This window comes from Phascolarctos cinereus, unplaced genomic scaffold (genome assembly GCF_003287225.1).
Source record: "Phascolarctos cinereus isolate Bilbo 61053 unplaced genomic scaffold, phaCin_HiC Scaffold_3;HRSCAF=262, whole genome shotgun sequence".
NCBI classification, from domain to species: domain Eukaryota; kingdom Metazoa; phylum Chordata; class Mammalia; order Diprotodontia; family Phascolarctidae; genus Phascolarctos; species Phascolarctos cinereus.
Window position 1 is genome coordinate 164,448,489 of NW_027555736.1, and position 18,999 is coordinate 164,467,487.

The 18,999-nt window shown below is 36.7% G+C and overlaps 1 protein-coding gene across 1 annotated transcript in view; it reads left to right on the top strand.

The window, feature by feature from the left end:
• Window positions 1-18,999, top strand: part of FAM227B (family with sequence similarity 227 member B) — a 250,165-nt gene that overhangs the window by 12,525 nt on the left and 218,641 nt on the right. The window contains exon 3 of the mRNA XM_078151628.1: window positions 11,827-11,925. Coding sequence (XP_078007754.1) covers window positions 11,827-11,925 — 99 coding nt within the window. The remainder of the gene's footprint in view (window positions 1-11,826; window positions 11,926-18,999) is intronic.

An 18,999-nucleotide genomic window follows, 5' to 3' on the forward strand; every position in this document is an offset into this window, starting at 1 on the left:
GACAATCATAAAAATAAAGTCAACCAATTGGGAAAAGAGATCCAAAAACTTAAGAAAATTAACTACTTAAAAATTAGAATTGGGGAAAAAAAATTTTTTAAATTAGATTGGGCAAGGGGAAGCTAATTACTTCATAAGATGCCAAAAAATAACATAACAAAATGAAAAGAATGAAAAAACAGAAGAGAATGTGAAACATCTCAACAGAAGAACTAATCTGGAAAACAGATTGAGGAGAGACAATATAAGAATTGCTGGACTACCTGAAAGTTATGATAAAAAAAAAAGAGAGAGTCTAGACACTATATTTTAAGAAATTATTAAGGAAAATTGGCATGAAGTTTTAGACTAGACAGTAAAATAGAAATTGAAAACATCCACCAATCACCACCTGAAAGAGATCTCAAGGTAAAAACTACTAGGAATATTATAGCTAAATTTTGAAGCTCCCAGATCAAAGAGAAAATATTACAAGCAACTAGAAATAATATAAATACTTTGTAGCTACAGTCAGGATAATACAGGATTTAGCTTTGTCTATATTGAAAGACTAACAGGCATGGAACATAATATTCTGAAGAGCAAAGGAGCTGAGTTTGCAACCAAGAATAACTTACTTAGCAAAGCTGAGTGTAATCCTTCATGGAAAAAAAATGGATATTTAATGAATTAAAGGACTTTCAGGTATTTATGAAGAAAAGAACAGAACTGAACTGAAAATTTGACCTGTAAGTATCAGGAGAAACAAAGAAGGTAAACATGAAAGACTAATTATAAGGGATTTAATAAGGTCAAACTATTTACTTCTTATATAGGAAAACATGATCTGTAACTCTTAAGAATGATATCATTACTACAGTATTTTGAAAGAACATACATAGATAGAAGGCTTGGGGTTGAGTTGAGTATAATGAGATGAGCCTAAAAAAATAAAATTGGGTAGGGCGGGGTAAAATGGAGCATTTATTTCATACAAATGAGGCATGAATAGAAGAGCTATTATAGTGTAGGCCAGGAGGGGGTGGAGGGCTGGTATTGCTAAAACTTTATTCTTATCAGAACCGTTAAAGAGAGAATAACATATGTATCTAAAAGGGTGTAAAAGTCTTCTTAACTTACAAAGAAGTAGGAGGATGAGAAGATAGGAAAGACTTTTAGAAAGGCACAAAGATTAAGAAATAAAAGAGCAAGATATAAAATAAGGGAAAGACTTTTAGTAGAGTGTGTAGATCAAGAAATAGGAGGGTAAGGGGAGAGGATAAGGAAGGGAATCTTAGAAAGGTGGCTAGATTAAGGAATAGGAAGGCAAAGGGAGAGGATAAAAGAGGGATTCTTAGAAGGGATGTTGATTAGGGGGGTAGTAGTCCCAAGTAAACTAGAGGTCTGAGAAGAAATAGGATAAAAAGAGAGGGAGAGAAAGATAAACAGGAAAAATAGAGTGGAGGGAAATACACAACTAGTAATTATAATTTTAAATGTGAATGGCATGAACTCACCCATAAAACATAAATGGATAGCAGAATGGATTAAAAACGAATATCCAGCAATATGTTGTTTACAAAAAGCACACTTAAAAATGAGAGATACACATAAAGATGAAGGCTTGGCATATCATTTATTATATTTCAACTGATACAAAAAAGCAGGGGTAACAATCATGATCTCAAACAAAGTTAAAGCTAAAATAGATTTGATTAAAAGAGATAAATAGGAAAATTACATTATGATAAAAGGTACTATAGATAATGAAGTAATAGCAATTCTAAACCTATATGCAACATGTGCTATAACACCCAAATTTTTAAAGGGAAAAGCTAAATGAATTACAGATGGAAATAGATAGCAAAACCATAATAGTGAGGGACTTCAACCTTCACCTTTCAGATACAAATCTAACCAAAAATAAATAAGAAAGAAGTCAAGGACATGAATAGAATGTTAGATAAGCTAGATATGATAGAAATCTACAGAGAATTGAATGGGAATAGAAAGGAATACACATTTTTCTCAGTGGTACAAGGCACCTTTACAAAAATTAACCATATATTAGAGCATAAACACTTTGTAGTTAAATTCAGAAAAGCAGACATATGAAATGCATCCTTTTCAGATCATAATGTAATAAAATTACATTTAATAAAGTACCATGGAAACACATTAAAAATTAATTGGAAGCTAAAAACTTAATCTTAAACAATGAGTGGATTAAAGAACAAGTCATAGAAATAATAAATAATTTTATTAAAGAGGATGATAAGGGGAAGCTAGGTGGCACAGTGGATAGAGCACCAGCCCTGAAGTCAGGAAGACCTGAGTTCAAATCCGGCCTCCGACCAAACACTTGACACTTACTACCTGTGTGACCCTGGGCAAGTCACTTAACCCCAATTGCCAAAAAAAAAAAAAGAGGATGATAATAATGAAACAATATACCAAAAGCTACAAGATGCAACAAAAGCAGTAATTGGAGGAAATTGCATATATCTAAATGCTTACATCAATATAATAAAGAAACAGACCAATGAATTGGGTAGTCAACTTAAAAACGAGAAAAAGAACAAATTAAAAATCTCCAATTAAACACCAATTTGGAAATCCTCAAAATTAAAGGTGAGATTAATAAAATTGAATGTAAGAAAACCATTGAATTATTAAATAAAATTAGGAGTTGGTTTTATAAAAAAACTGATAAGATAGATAAACCATTGGTTAATGTAATTTTTTTAAAAAGGGGGAAGAAAATCAAATCACTAGTATCAAAAATGAAAAGGGTGATTGTAACACTAATAAAGGTAAAATCAAAGCAATTGTTAGGAATTATTTTGCCCAATTATTTATGTGCCAAGAAATTTAACAATTTAAGTGAAATAGGTTTTATATATATAAAACCTGCCCAGATTAACAGAGAGGAAATGGAATATCTAAATAAACTTATTTTAGAAAAAGAAATTGACCAGGCCATAGATGAGATTCCTAAGAAAAAAGCATCAGGACCAGATGGACTTACAAGTGAATTCTACCAAACATTTAAAGATCAATTAATTTCAATATTAAATAAATTATTTGGAATAATAGGCAAAGAAAGAATCCTACCAAACTCCTTATATGAAACAAATACAGTGCTGAAACCTAAGCTAAGAAGAGCAAAAATAGGAAAAAAAAAGTATAGACCAATTTCACTACTGTATGTGGATGCAAAAATCCTAAATAAAATCCTAGCTAGAAGACTACAATAATATACTACAAAAATTATACATTGTAACCAAGTAGGATTTATACCAAGAATGCAGGGGTCATTTAACATAAGGAAAAATATTAACAATTGATTATTTCAATAACAAAAGTAACAAAAATCATATGGTTTCAATAACAAAAGTAACAAAAATCATATCAATAGATGCAGAAAAAGCTTTCAATAAAAGACAACATTCATTACCACTAAAAACACTTTAAACAATAGGCATAAGTGGATTTTACCTTAAAATAGCAAGAAGCATCTACCTGAAACCATCAGTAAACATTATTTGTAATGTGGATAAGCTAGAAGTCTTCCCAGTAAGACCAGGGATGCAACAAGGATGCCCATTATCACCAATATTATTCAATATTGTATTAGAAATGCTAATAATAGCAAATAAGAGAAGAAAAAGAAATTGAAGGGATCATAATGGGCAATGAGGTTATAAAACAATCTCTTTTGCAGACAATATCAATGATATGCTTAGAAAATCCTAGAGATTCAACTAAAAAGCTAGTTGAACAATTAATTATTTTAGCAAAGTAGCAGGATATAAAATAAACCCACATAAATCATCAGCTTTTCTATATATTACCAACAAATCCCTGTAAGAAGAGATAGTAAGAGATACCTCATTTAAAATAAATATCGACAGCATAAAATATCTGGGAGTACACCTGCCAAGACAAAGCTAGGAACCTACATGGACATAATTCTAAAACACTGTTTATACAAATAAAGTCAGATTTAAATGACTGGAGACATATTAATTGTTCACAGATGGGCAGAACCAATATAATAAAAATTGACAATTCTACCTAAATTAATTTACCTATTCAATGCCATCCCAATTAAATTACCTATATATATTTTTGTATGTGTATATAATATGTATATATGTATACACAGAGGGGTGTGTGTGTGTGTGTGTGTGTGCGCGCGTGTGTGCATGTATGAAATGGTGGCCTTTTTTAGTGTGGTGTGGGAAGAGAGGGAGAGAGAGACTTGTTCAGAACATAAAATGTAACAAAAAAAATGAATTATTTTTTAAAAAAAGAAATACTTTAAAGAAAGCTGTCCCCTGCTCACTACCCATGTTCCTAATACCCAAGGGATAATGGCAGCTAGGTACTGAAGTAGATACAGTTAGGCCTGTATTAAAAAATATCTGAGTACAAATTCCACCTGAGAGACACTTACTTGCTGTATGACCATAGGCAAGTCACTTAATTTCTGCCTGCTTCATTTTCCTCAACTGTAATATAGGGATAATAAGAACACCTACCTCACAGGGTTGTTGTGAGGATAGAATGAGTTAGATAACGCCCTCAGGGCATTTTCCCTCAAGGGCTTCTGTATCTGGCTCACCATTTTCTTCTCATCTGTAGCTCTTGCCTTAATACAAAGGGACTTTGATATCCAAGTAGATGTTCCCTTTTATTTCCCCTCAACCACATAGAGGTATGGCCACACAATAGATCTTGCCATCACTCAGAAGTATTCTACTTCCCTAATTAGAAACTTTTGCATTCCCCTACGTGACCATAACTTCTCATCCTTCCAAGTCTCCCTATATTTCACCGTCCTGACCTGTTCTTGGAACAAATTGGGGTCTCTATTCTTTTCATCCTTCAATTTTGACTTCTCTCTGCAAACTCAACCTAAATAGTTAGCCATTGAAGTTTTAGTCTTCTATATTTAAATGCCTTGGCCCCCTTATCTTGCCACTGCTCTTCTCTTGCTAAATCTCAGACCTGAATTACTCCTTACTCCTATTCACAAAATGCTGAACAAAGATGGAAAATGTTGAACAAAGATGAAGTCTCGCAGCCACATAGACTAGGTACATTATAAATTCATATTATCCAATCTCAACTGAACATGCAGAAATCCCTTCAATCCTCCCTATTTTTTTCCTGTCTCACTTTCCACCAAAATTATTCTGAACCTTCTCCTTTTTCAAGCCGCCATACCTCCTCTCCACCGCCCAAGATCTGTCGATTGAGGACCTGGCCTTCTGAAAAAATTGAGGCCATTCAACTTGAGCTCCTTTTCCCCCCTTTCTCTTCATATCAAAACCCTTGACATCATCTCCCACTGTCTCTTCCTTTTCCCCAATCTCTGACAAAGAAATGGCTTTTCTCCTTGCCAAGGCCAAGAAGTCTACACACGTACTTGATCCCATCTCCTCCTATCTTCTCCAGAAGATTATGTCTTCAATCACATACCTCGAATCTCTAACCTATAAGTTGACTCCTTCTCCACTGCCTTCAAATATACCTAAGTACATTTAACCTCTGAAATCCCAGAAAATATCACCCCAGGAAAAACCCTGGAACAGCTGAACCAGAAGAAAGATGGGATGCAGCAGTCCAGTAGCCCAGGTAGCTTGAGGAATTAACTGGAAAGGCCCCTTTTACCTTGGGGGAAGGAAAGCAGTACTGAATGGGAGGCATCCTGTCAAGCTAGTGGAAAGCCCCACCTCAGCATACCAGGAGGAGATCCTGAAGCTTAGGTGGTGGAAGAGGCAAACACCAACACCTGAACCCCAAGTGCCTCACTGAGGGAAGGGGAGCTGGTGGAAACCAGCTCAGAAAACAACCAGGTGCCTCGGCATTCTACAGCAACCTACTCTCCCAGTGCCTTAGCAAAACTAAAGGAAGCAGGACTCCAAGGGACCCCAGGCAAATAAACACCCTACAACATCCATCTGAAAAGAGCTGAAGAAAGCAAAAGGAAGGAAAGGTCTGTGTGAGCAGGAAGTCTCCAGGAGCCACACTACCCAATCCTACCCCTAGAGTTCCAGTATTGCTGTTTCCAGCCCAACACCAGATAAGCTGCCAGAACCCTATAGCCTCCAACTGCCAACATTGGAGGACCCAGCACACAAAGCCAGTGACCAAGTCCTAGGCTCCCAACACAAGAAGCCTTGGGTGGGTGCCCTCTGCTCCCCAGCAGGAGAGTTCAATCTCTTTAAAGGCCAGGAAATAAGCAAACACCATGAGCGAAAAGAAACATATTATACATTGTCATTATGGGAATAGTGAAGATCAAGGCAGAAATTCTGAAGAAGACAATATTGTCAACAAACCCACATCTGGAACCTCAAAAGGGAATATGAACTGGTCTGAAGCCCAAAAAGCCTTCTTAGAAGAGCTCAAGAAGGATTTTAAAAGTCAAATGAGAGAGGTGGAAAAAAAAATAGGAAAAGAAATGAGAGGTATGCAAGACAGAGTCAATAGCTTGGAAAAGGAAGGACAAAACTTAACTGTAGAAAACAAGTCCTTAAAAAATACAATTGGCTAACTGGGAAAAAAAAGTACACTGAAGAAAACAAGTTCCTAAAAAATACAATTTGGGGCAGCTAGGTGGTATAGTGGGGTAGAGCACTGGCCCTGAAGTCAGAAGGACCTGAGTTCAAATCCGGCCTCAGACCGAATACTTGATGCTAGCTGTGTGACCTTGGACAAGTTACTTAAACCCAATTGCCTAAAAAAAAAAATACAGTTGGCCAACTGGAAAAAAAGTACACTGAAGAAAACAAGTCCCTAAAAAATACAATTGGACAAATGGGGAAGGAGGTACAAAATCTAATAGAAGAAAACAATTTGTTAAAAAATTAGAATTGAGCAAATGGAAGCTAATGACTCTGTGAGAGAGCAAGAATCAGTCAAACAAACACAAAAGAATGAAAAAAAATAGATGAAAATGTAAAATATCTCATTGGTAAAACACGTGACCTGGAAAATCAAGCCAGGAGAGACAATTTAAAAATTATTGGTCTACCTGAAAATCACAATGAAAAAAAAGGCCTGGACAGTATCTTTCAGGAAATCATCAAGGAAAACTGTCCTGAGGTCCTAGAACCAGAAGGTAAAATAGCCATAGAAAGAATCCACCAATCACCTCCTGAAAAAGATCCCAAATTGAAAATGCCAAGGAATATAGCAGCCCAATTCCAAAATTACCAGGTCAAAGAGCAAATACTGCAAGCAGCCAGAAAGAAACAATTTAAATATCATGGAACCACAGTCAGGATTACACAGGACCTTGCAACTTCTACATTAAAAGACCGTAGGGCATGGAATATGATATTCTGTAAGGCAAAGGAGTTTGGATTACAACCAAGGATCAACTACCCAGCGAAAATGAGCATGATCTTTTAGGGGAGGAGATAGATATTCAACGAAATAGGGGACTTCCATACCTTCCTGATAAAAAGACCAGAGCTCAACAGAAAATTTGATCTTCAAATATAAGACTCAAGAGAGACTTAAAAAGGTAAATGGGATAGAAAGTAATAACATGTTATTAATAAGGGCAAACTCTTTACATCCCTACAAGGGAAGATGACACTTGTAACTATTGTTATTACACCATGTTAAAGGGGTGTATATAAAGGGGGTGGGTATAAATTTACTTTGATGTAATGATGAAAAAGATCTAATCAAGTAGGTTAAATGGATCCAAGTAAGTGAATTAATCTGATCTAACTAAGAAAATGCACTGAGAGAAAAGGAAAGGAGGAGGCAGACAAGGGTAAATTACATCACAGGAAAAGGCAAAAAAACCTATTATAGCAGAGGGAAAGAAGGGAGGGAGGTGAGCATTGTTTGAATCTTACTGTCATCAGATTTGGCTTAAGAAAGAAATAACATAACCAGTTAAGTATAGAAATCTAACATACCCTGTAGGCAGTAGGAGGGAAAAGGGGAAAGAAAAGGGAGGGAGCTAATAGAAGGGAGGTGGGACTGAGGGAGGCGGTGGTCAAAAGCAAAACAATAGTGAGGAGGGAAAAGGAGAAAAGAGAAAGAAAAGCAGAAACGGGGGGGGGGGGGGGCAGGGGAAAGGATGAAGAGAAAGACACAGATGGTTATCAAAATTGTGAATGTAATATATGAATGTAATGGAATACTATTGTGCTATAAGAAATGATGAACAGGCAGACTTCAGATAAACCTGGAAAGACTTGGAGAACGTTGTACACAGTGACAGTCACATTGAGTGATGACTGTCTTTGATAAACTTAATCCATCTCAGCAATACAAGGATCTAAGACATCTACCAAAGCCTCATGATGGAAAAAGCTAACCACATCCAAAGAAAGAACTATGGAGTTTGAATGCAGATCAAAGCACACTATCTGCAATTTTTTTCCTCTGTTGTGTTTTGTTTCCTCTTTCTGGTGGTAACTCCTATTAGTTCTAATTCTTACTTATAACATCACTAATGTGAAAATATGTTTAATAAGAATGTATATGTATAGCCTATATTAGATTGTGCACCATCTTGGGGAGGGAGGGAGGGAGGGAGGGGGTGAAAAATTTAAAACTCAAAAGCTTATGGAAGTGATTGTTGATAAATCAAAATAAATTAATGAAAAAATATATACCTAAGTAGACTCCATCATTAAAAACAAACCAAGGGGCGACTAAGTGGCGCAGTGGATAGAGCACCGGCCCTGGATTCAGGAGGACCGGAGTTCAAATCCGGCCTCAGACACATAGCCCTTACTAGCTGTGTGACTCTGGGCAAGTCACTTAACCCCATTGCCTAGCCAAAAAAATAAAATAAAATAAAACAACAACAGCAAAATAAAACAAAAATAATCCACCTCCACTAGACTCTCCATCTCCTCAAGCTATCTGCAAATATTTCCTCCCTTTCTCAGTTAAACTCCTTGAAGAAGTTGACAACCCAGTATCACAGTTATACGATTTCTGTGATACTATTCTCTCTTTCTGTCTCTATGTCTCTGTGTGTGTGTGTCCCTTTCCCCTTCTTTACCCCTTTCTCCCCCTTATCTTCCTACTGTATGACCATTTCTCATTCTCCTTTTCTGGATCATCATTCATGTCCCACATTCTAACTGTGGTCATAGCTCAAGGCTCAATTATAAATCCTCTCCTCTTTTCTATCTCTCTTTATTATAGTATTCTCATCAGCTCCTATGAGTTCTATTATCATCTTCATGCAGATAATTCCCAGATCTGTAGTCCCATATCATCAGCTACCTACTAGTCATTTTGAACTAAATGTTCCATAGTATCTCTTCAACTGATACAAAACAGTACCAGATCTCTCCACTTTTGTACACATAAAAACACTCACTTTTCAGGGGCAACTAGGTGGCACAGTGGCTAGAACACCAACCCTGAAGTCAGGAGGACCTGAGTTCAAATCTGGCCTCAGACCAAAGACTTGACACTTACTAGCTGTGTGACCCTGGGCAAGTCACTTTACCCCAATTGCCTAAAAAAAAAAAAGAGCCACTCACTTTTCTCCTGACTTTTCCTAGTTCTTTCAAGAGCACCACCACCTTTACAGTTTGTAACCTCAGTGTCATCCACAATTCCTTATTCACATTTCACCCCACAGAGCAGATCAGTTGGCCAGTGATACCAGTTGTATCTCAACTCTACCTTTCATATCCTTCTATCCTGCACTCACATGACTGCTGTCCTAATTTAGACACTCATCACTTAGCTCCTAGACTGTTGAAGTAACTTACTAATTAGTTTCTGTGCCTCAAGTTTTTCCCCTTTCCATTCTATCCTCCATTGTAATATTCCTAAAACACAGATCTGACCATGCAACCATGTTAAATACTGCTTTTAAAAAACCAACTATTTTATAGCTATATTTAATAATAACTTTTATAGCTATATTTAATTGCTCCATATGTGTGTGTATTTATATATATATTATATTATATAGTAGATAGATAGATAGATAGATAGATAGATAGATAGATAGATAGATAGTGCTTAAGTATTTTCTTCCCCATTAGAACAAGTTCCTTGAATTCAAGGAATTTTGATTTAGTTTTTGTATCCCCAGTGTCTAACACAGTACCTGGCACATATTAGGCACTTACTTTTGCTTGATTAAAAGTCATCTAATACCACTATTTTAGAGTGTAGGAAGAGTAACAGAGACTTAAGTTTGCACATGTAGCAAGTAACAGAAATATTATTAGAACTCAGGTCCTCTGACTCTGAATTCAGTATTCTTTCTTATTATACTGCTTGTCATGGAATAAATTGCTTTCATGATTGAAGCCATTCATAATCTAGTTTTCAACTACTTTTCCAGTCTTCCTATTAACTCTCTTTACGCACTCTCCATTCAGGTAAAACTCTAAGTGTTCCCCATACACAATATTCTGTCTTCTATTGGGTTATGCTGGTAAAGATTTAACAAACAGCTTCGGGGTGGGAGTAGGGTAGGGATTTACTCACAATACAATTTAAAGTTTAATCTGCATTATTAACGTTTTCACCATTCCTTTCTTAAGTCTAGACAATAAAAAAACAATAAATCAAGCCCTGATTTGTAATGTTGCTGAGGTGTAAATGCTGACAATGAAAATTTAACAGCAGCTCTTACCAGCTATTTGGAGCTGCCTTCAGCGCATCTCTGATTCTCCTACTTTGATTGCATGCCCTTGCTTGAGGTCCTGATATCTGGAGTTCACTCTCTCCTTACCTCAGTCTCATAGAAACGTTCAAAGCACATTTCAGGGGTCACCTCTTACACAAAGCTTTTCCTGACTCCCCACCCCAAATGATTAGTACTCTTGCTTTCTTAAAATTGCTTTATATTTATTTCCTTGCACATATACCTGATTTGCCCCCATCTTCCAGTAGAATTTAAGCTTTTGAACGGCAGTGATAAAATATTTCTTGTTTTTATAACCTTACCACCTAGAACAGTACCTTCCATATATTAGATGCTTAGCAAGTTTGTTGAATTTAATTTTAAATCTTATAATCTAATAGGATAAAACATGTATAAATGTAGAAATGGTGCTGGGATATGGTGCTGCACTGGTTAGCAGACTGAGTAGGCCATCAGTCACCCCTGCATCTCCTGTCGTCTACCCTTAGGTGGACCAAGCTACACCACTCTTTAGGTGGGACTTTCTTTTCAGCTACACCCTGGGGCTCTTTTTCTGGGGGGACTTTTCCTCTTTTCCCAAGAAAAAATCATGAAGGTCCCATTTCAGTATCTGCCCAGCTAGTCATAATCCTCCCTCAGCTACTGCTGATTTTATTCATTGCCCAGAGAAATCATCCATAACCATTAACTTTCTGCACTGGAAAATTTTAAAAATGAATCAGTAATTCTCTCTGTATCTCTCCGTATCTTGTTTCTCTCTCTCCCCCGCTTTCTCTCTCTCCTGCTCTTTTTTCCTCTCTCTCATTCTTCTTCTCCTTCTTGTCCTTCTTTTTACTCCTATTTCTCTCTCCTCCTCTTCCTCTCCTTTTCCCCCTCTCTCACTTAAAACCACAAGGCAATATCATCTTTTGTCACTTAGTGCTCTTGCCCATGCCGGCAAGATAATTCAGATTCTTGGGTATGCAGGAAAGCTATGATTTCATCTTTAGGTTGTTGGAGCTGTATTGGAGTTGTATTATCAGAGGTCCTGACACCTAATGTCTGCTCTCAGGTCAGAGAGCCATAACCCAGCGAAGGTTTAAGATGTATACTATATTAAACATATACTGTTTAAAGATTTGTTTTTGTATTAACATTTTTAATTGTACATTTTCATTTAACTTGTACATTTAATTTTTCCCCCAAAGGTAAAGAGTTTTAAAATTTGGTTATCTTTGCTGCTCATAGAATCATCTATTACTCTCTTACAAGATGCCTTTTGGTGGTGGTTTCTCCATAAATATAAGGTATAGCAATTGCTTTTTATTATCATTTTGAAATGATTCCTAGAAGCTCAAATATTGATTCATTTTTCAACTTTAAAATTTCCTATTTATTTATGTATTTATCTCTTCCTCCCTCTGCTCTCTATTGAAAAAAAATATAGACAACGAAAACTCTCATAACAAATATGCTTTGTCTATCAAAACAAATTCCCCCATTGGCCAGTTCTAAAAATGTTATGTCTCAGTCTGCTTCTTCAGTCTCTCATATCCCTGGCAGGAGGTGGTGATATTTCATCTCCAGTGCCTTGGAGTCCTGGTTTATCATTGCATTGATCAGAGTTTTTAAGTCTTTTAAAGTTTCTTTTCTTTATAATGCTGATGTTATGGGTAAACGTTGTACTCCTTGTTTTGCTCATTTTACTATGCATTAGTTCATGGGGCTCTTCTCAGCTTCCTCTGAATCTAACCATCTTGTCTTTTCTTATGGCACAATAATATTCCTGTACATTAATAGATTATAATTTATTTAGATATTTCTCCAATAGGTAAGTTCCCCATCAGTTTCTACTCTTTTTACTACTATGAAAAGAACTACTATAAATAGTTTTGTAAATATAGGTCATTTTTTTCCTCCTTAAATATTGTTTCTACAAAGGCAGTCCTAACATAAACATTTTTCCTAGATCCCTTCCATAGAGAATAATTCTTTGGTATACTGATGGTAAAAAGTTTTTTTGAAGTATGAAATTCCCCTGAAGGAGTAAAGGTTTTAAATTTGGCATTCAGAAATCCTGCACTCAGCTTTCTAAAAGTAAATCAGAAAAAGATTTGTGAAGCCAAGTAGATTGCTATAAATAAAACAATAGCTCTTCTGCCTTCTAGTTGATGAATCTATTTTGGGATTTTAAATATGTTTTTTCTCCATGAAGAAAGTAAAAAAAAAAAATCACTTCTCCACCTTCATCTGTCAGACTGGGTCCCAAGAAGACGATTCCAGAGGGTGGGAACAGAATCTAAAAGGATTCTTCTGACCCCCTTTGATTAGATCATATAGTTGTAACTCTGTACATTTACTACACAAGTTTAATGAATCATTTTTTTCAAGGATTTAACCTATGAAACACAGGTATTTGGAAGTTCTCTCCCAAGTTTAATAATATTTGCAGATACTGCAGCCTTTCCTATTCTCCCCCATACTCCCAATCAGGTGTTTTGTAAGTGTTCTGAACAGAGATACTAACTCTACCTAGACAGCTAGTATAACCGCTCAGGTACCTATTCTAACAGCCTCCCCTCCCCCAAAATACAGGATGTATGTGGCCTACATTGCTTAGGAAATGTGACCCCATTTGGAGTTTTCTTGGCAAAGATACAGGAGTGGTTCACCATTTCCTCCTCCAGCTCATTTTACAGATGAGGAAACTGAGGCAAACAGGGTTAAGTGACTTGTCTAGGGTGACACAGCTAGTAAGTGTCTGAGGTTGGATCTGAACTCAGGTCTTCCTGACTCCAGGGTTAGCAGCACTGTATCTACTGTGCCATCTAGCTGCCCAATTATTCATTATCAACACAAAAAAAGGCATAATTCACAATATATCTCTTCTATTGTAGTCCCTTTGTTATTTTTTTTTGACAGTGATTAAATCAAGACAAAATGCATATATCCCTGGGGCAGCTATCTCCCACAATGGATAGAATACCTGCCCTGAAGTCAGGAGAACCTGAGTTCAAATCCAGCCTCAGTCCAAACACTTGACACTTACTAGCTGTGTGACCCTGGGCAAGTCACTTAACCCCAACTGCCAAAAAAAAATGCATATATCCATTAGCTATCAGTCAAGCCAAGTGGCACAGTGCATGAGGTGTTGGACTTGGCATCAGGAAGACCTGAGTTAAAATCTTCACACGCAAACTCGCTGTGTGGCCGTGGGGAAGTCACTTAATCTCTTAACCTCTGTCTCATCTGTAAAATGAAGACAATAATTGCACCTACCCTGCAGCTTTGTTGTGCTTTCCCTCGGTTGATTATCTGCATTTTTTCCTTGTTGGTGATTAGTTGTTTCCATGTTATCCCTCCCATTAGACTGTGAGCTCAAGGACTGTCTTTTGCATCCCCAGTGCTAAGCAAAGTGTCTAGCACTTGGAAAATCCTTAATACGTGTTATTTCACTGACCTTGTATGATCATGGGATTTAGAAGGGCACTTAACGTCATAGTCCCCCAGAGTAAAGCTCACCAGTATCATTCAGTACTCTGGATGTGTCTCCCCACAATGAAATGGGGAGGAAATATCATTTCCGACCTAGGTCTGCCAGGCCAGATCCCAGGAAGAGAATCGCAGGTTCAATTCTCTCATTTTGTAAATAGGGTAGTTGAGGCCCAGAAAGGCGAAATGTTTACCAAAAGCTACATATGTGGTAAGGAGCATAGTGGGGTGAAACCCAAGTACTCTGGCTCCAGATTCAGTTCTTGTTCTCCTATACCGTAGCAAACTAGTAAAGTATGCAATCATGCTGTAAAGCAATTTTTGGTGCTTATGTAACATAACATTTTGTCAGATCCCTAAGAGTAAAATAATCCAAAAGAAAGAAAAAAGATCACTCTCCTATACACTTAACTAACTGAAGATAATATTGACTGACTATTTGGGCAAATCAAGTTGTGTCCTAAATCTCTAGTAAATACACACATTTACACACACGCATTTATGTATATATGTGTATATGTGGGCAGCTAGGTAGCATAGTGGATAGAGTGCAGGGCCTTGAGTCAGGAAGACTCATCTTCCTAAGTTCATATCTGGCCTCAGACACTTATTAGCTGTGTGATGCTGGGCAAGTCATTTAACCCTGTGTGCCTCAGTTCCTTGCCTATAAAATGAACTGGTGAAGAAAATGACAAATCACTCCAGTATCTCTCCAAGAAAACCCCAAATAGGGTCATGAAGGGTTGGACATGACTGAAAAGACTGAACAATAGCATGTATGTATATATAATATCTCTTGCCTATGTATGAGGGTATTCTATATGTTGATATAAATAAAAACCTATATCTACACTATAAACACATAACCTATATATTTCTAGTCTATATATTAATAGTATCTCTAGCCTATATGTATGCATATATGTAGTCTATATATTGATGTAGATACAGCTTATATATATATATATATGTATGAAAATGTGTGTATGTAGACTAGCAATAAGACATACTTGATTCATATTTATATATGTACATATACACATACATACACACACTCACACACAGACATGTATACATATACACATACATATATATCTATAAGATTTAGGACATACTTGATTTCCGCAATTAGTCATTACAATACTGTATATAGTATTGATTTTTATTGATATATAGCTATATCAATATTAGTGGGAATAGTGGCATTGGGTTTTTTGTTTGTTTTTTTTTTTGCAGATCTCTTTAATGTCTGGCTTAATAGAAGACCATTTGTTTTCTCAAATCTCCTATATTCAATCTCTTACAATTTATTGTTTCAGTGGAGGAAGATCCAGGCTCACAGAAATATGTAGTTGGAAAAGTGAGGAGTGTTTTTAACAGATAAATGGCATCTTAGTTGTATTAAGAAAATAGTTTTTCCTTTTTGGACCCGTTGAAAAGTACTCAGGGATTCCCAGAAGTGTATGAACCACATTTTGAGAGCTACTGCTCTAGGCAATTCTCTAAGACTATTAGTTGCAGAGAAGGTACAAACTTATGTTGGTAGAGGGAGTTTACTCACTGAGTTATTGCCTCCCCCAAGGAAATCATAAGTTTTGTACGTATCCCTTTTCCTAATCCTCCGCAATATTTCTACTCTGATGACTTATCATGGCACGTGAAGCAAGCTATGGTATTATAGGCCAGACACTCTACTAAGCCCTGGGCATATAAAGAAAGGCAAAAGACAATCTCTACCCTCAAGGAGCTCATAATCTACTGTCTGGCACTTTCTACCCAGCTATAAAGGCTTTAAGTATGATTTGAGCAGCAGATTGTCTGCTGCCCAAAGACCAATGTATATCATCATAAGGAGGCTCATCACCACTAAGTGATGAACTCTTGGGACATGACCCATGAAACAAAAATAAAAGATAGTCTTCTGTCCTATGCTGCCTACTTCTGTTTCCATGCTACTACTCATAGGGAAAAATGTAACAGAGGATACTAAGAATCCTAGTCTTTTTACCATGTATCAAAGTAATGCAACTGATGATGCTGTTTAACTATGAGATCCTTACATCAGACTTCTGACTTCATCATTCAATTGAAACTCCTCTCTCGAGTTACTGGTAAGCTCTTATTTCCCAACTGCAATTGCCTTTTCTAAGTTCTCATTCTTTTTTGATTTCTTTATAGCATTTGACACAGCTCACCACCTTCTCTTCCTCAATACTTTCTTCTCTCTAGGTTCTCATGATGCTATGCTCTCTTGATTCTCCTCCTACCTGTCTAACTGCTCCTCTGTCTTCTATACTGGATCATCATCTAAGAAGTGATGGCATGTGCAATGGTCACACCCCAGTAAAACCATCTCATCAGACAGGCTAAGCCAGGCTGAGAGTAACTGACAAACCTCTTGGCGAATTAGGGGGATATCTACCCCAAGAATGTGAAGACTTCTCCTCCCTACCTCCCACCCCAGCAGAATGGGCAGATGAGATCAATTTGTTCCCACAGCCCCGAAGGCAGCTGAAGCAGGTGCCGTAGAGTGTTTAGAACTTAGTCAGACATCAAAGATGGTAAGGTCATCCACTGCATCCCAGGTAATTGGTGGTCATTTTGATTGTTGTCTTGCCTTCAGTGACTCTGGAAGAGAGATTGAGGCTGATGACTTTGTGCAGCTCTGTGTCACTTAAATCCAATTCACACCCAGCTAAAGACATCACCCATGCTGTCACAGACCCTCTTCAAAAATGAAGGACCACCACCACCACCAACAGCAATCATCCATATCCTATTTCCTAACTGTGGTTATACTCCAAGTTTCTTTCCTACAGGCCTTTTTACTCTCTATCCATTCTTGGTGACTTCGTCAGCTTCCGTGAGTTCAATCATCAGTTGATCAACTAGCTTTTATATCTCCATCACTATGCTAGGATCTGGGGTTAAAGAGTCTTATTCTCAATGAGTTTACATTCCATCTTTTTTTCTGTTAAAAAGTTTTTTAATTTTTATTTTCAGTTCCAAATTCTTTCTGTCCCTCCACTGTCTCCTCAACTCACTGAAAAGGCAAGGATGATACCCATTATACATGTGAAATTAAGCAAAACCTATTTCCACATTTGCCAGGTTGTAAGAAAAAAAAAGTAAGAAAAATTCAAAGAGAAAAAAAGTTTGAATCTATACTCAGAGTCCACCAGTTCTCTATCTGGAGGTGGATAGCATTTCTCATTATGAGTCCTTGGGAACTGTGACGGATCATCATATTGATCAGAGCTGCTAAACCTCTCACAGTTGATTATTGTTACAATATTACTATTATTGTGTACATTGTTCTCCTGGTTTTGCTCACTTCATTTTGCATCAGCTCATATAAGTCTTCTCAGGTTTTTCTGAAACCATACCCTTCATCATTTCTTACAGCACGATAGTATTCCATCACAATCATATGACAATCATATTGTTCAATCATTCCCCAATTGATGGATATCCCTTCAGTTTCTAATTCTTTACCACCACAAAAAGATCTGATAAATTTTTGTACATATGGATCCTTTCCCTTTTTCCTTTGACCTCTTTGGGGTACAGACCTAGTTGCAGTATTTCTGTGTCAAGGATATGTGTGGTCTTATAAACTTTTGGGTGTAGTTCCAAATTATTCTCTAGAAGGGTTGGACCAATTCACAAATCCAGCAAAAGTGTATTAGCGTATCTCTTTTCTCACATCCCTTCCTACATGTCATTTTCCTTTTATGTCATCTTAGCCAATCTGAAAAGTGAATTATTTTGACTTGCATTTCTACAATGATTAGTGATTTGGAGCATTTTTTCATGTGACTATTAATAGCTTTAATTCCTTCTTCTGAAAACTGCTTGTTCCTATCCTTTGACCATATATCAATTGGGGAATGGCTCTTATTTTTTAAAACTTTGGCTCAAATCCTTATATATTTAAGAAATGAGACTTTCGTCAGAGAAATGTGCTGTAATCCTTTCCTGCTTTCCTTCTAATTTTGGCTGCGTTGATTTTGATTGTGCAAAATCTTTTAAATTTAATATAATTAAAATTATCCATTTTACCTTCTGTGGTCCTCTCTATCTCTTGTTTGGTCAAAAATACTTCCCCTATTCATAGATCTGACAGGTATTTTTTTTCCACGTTCCCCTAATCTGCTTATGATATCACCTTCTATGTTTGAATCACGTACCCATTTTGTCCTTATCTTGGTATATAGTATGAGATATTGGTCTATGCTTAGTTTTTGCCATACTACTTTCCAATTTTCCTAGTAGTTTTTGTCAGGTAATGAGTTCTTGCCCCAATAGCTAGTGAACTTGGGATTTGTCAAATACTAGGTTGCTATGCTCATTTGCTTCTCTATATTGTGTACCTAATCTATTCCACTGATCAACCACTCTATATTTTTATGTAGTGCCAGATTGTTTTGATTATTACTGTTTTGTAATACAATTTGAGATCTGATAGTGCTATACCCCCTTCCTTCACTTTTTTTCATTGGCTCCCTTAATATTCTTGACCTTTTTTTTCTCCAGGTGGATTTTGTTACTATTTTTTTCTACCTCTTTATTTTCTACTACATTTTCTAGCAAAATAATATTTTGCTAGTTTTATTGGTATGGCACTGATTCATTTAGATAATCTTGTCATTTTTGTTATATTGTCTCAGCCTACCCATGAGCAGGCAGCTAGGTGGCACTCTATCCACTGATAGAGCACTGGCCTTGGAATCAGGAAGATTCATCTTCATGAATTCAAATCCAGCCTCAGACACTTACTAGTTTTATGACCCTGGGTAAGTTACTTACTCCTGTTTGCTTCAGTTTTCTCATCTATAAAATGAGCTAGAGAAGGAAATACCAAACCACTGCAGTATCTTTGCCAAGTA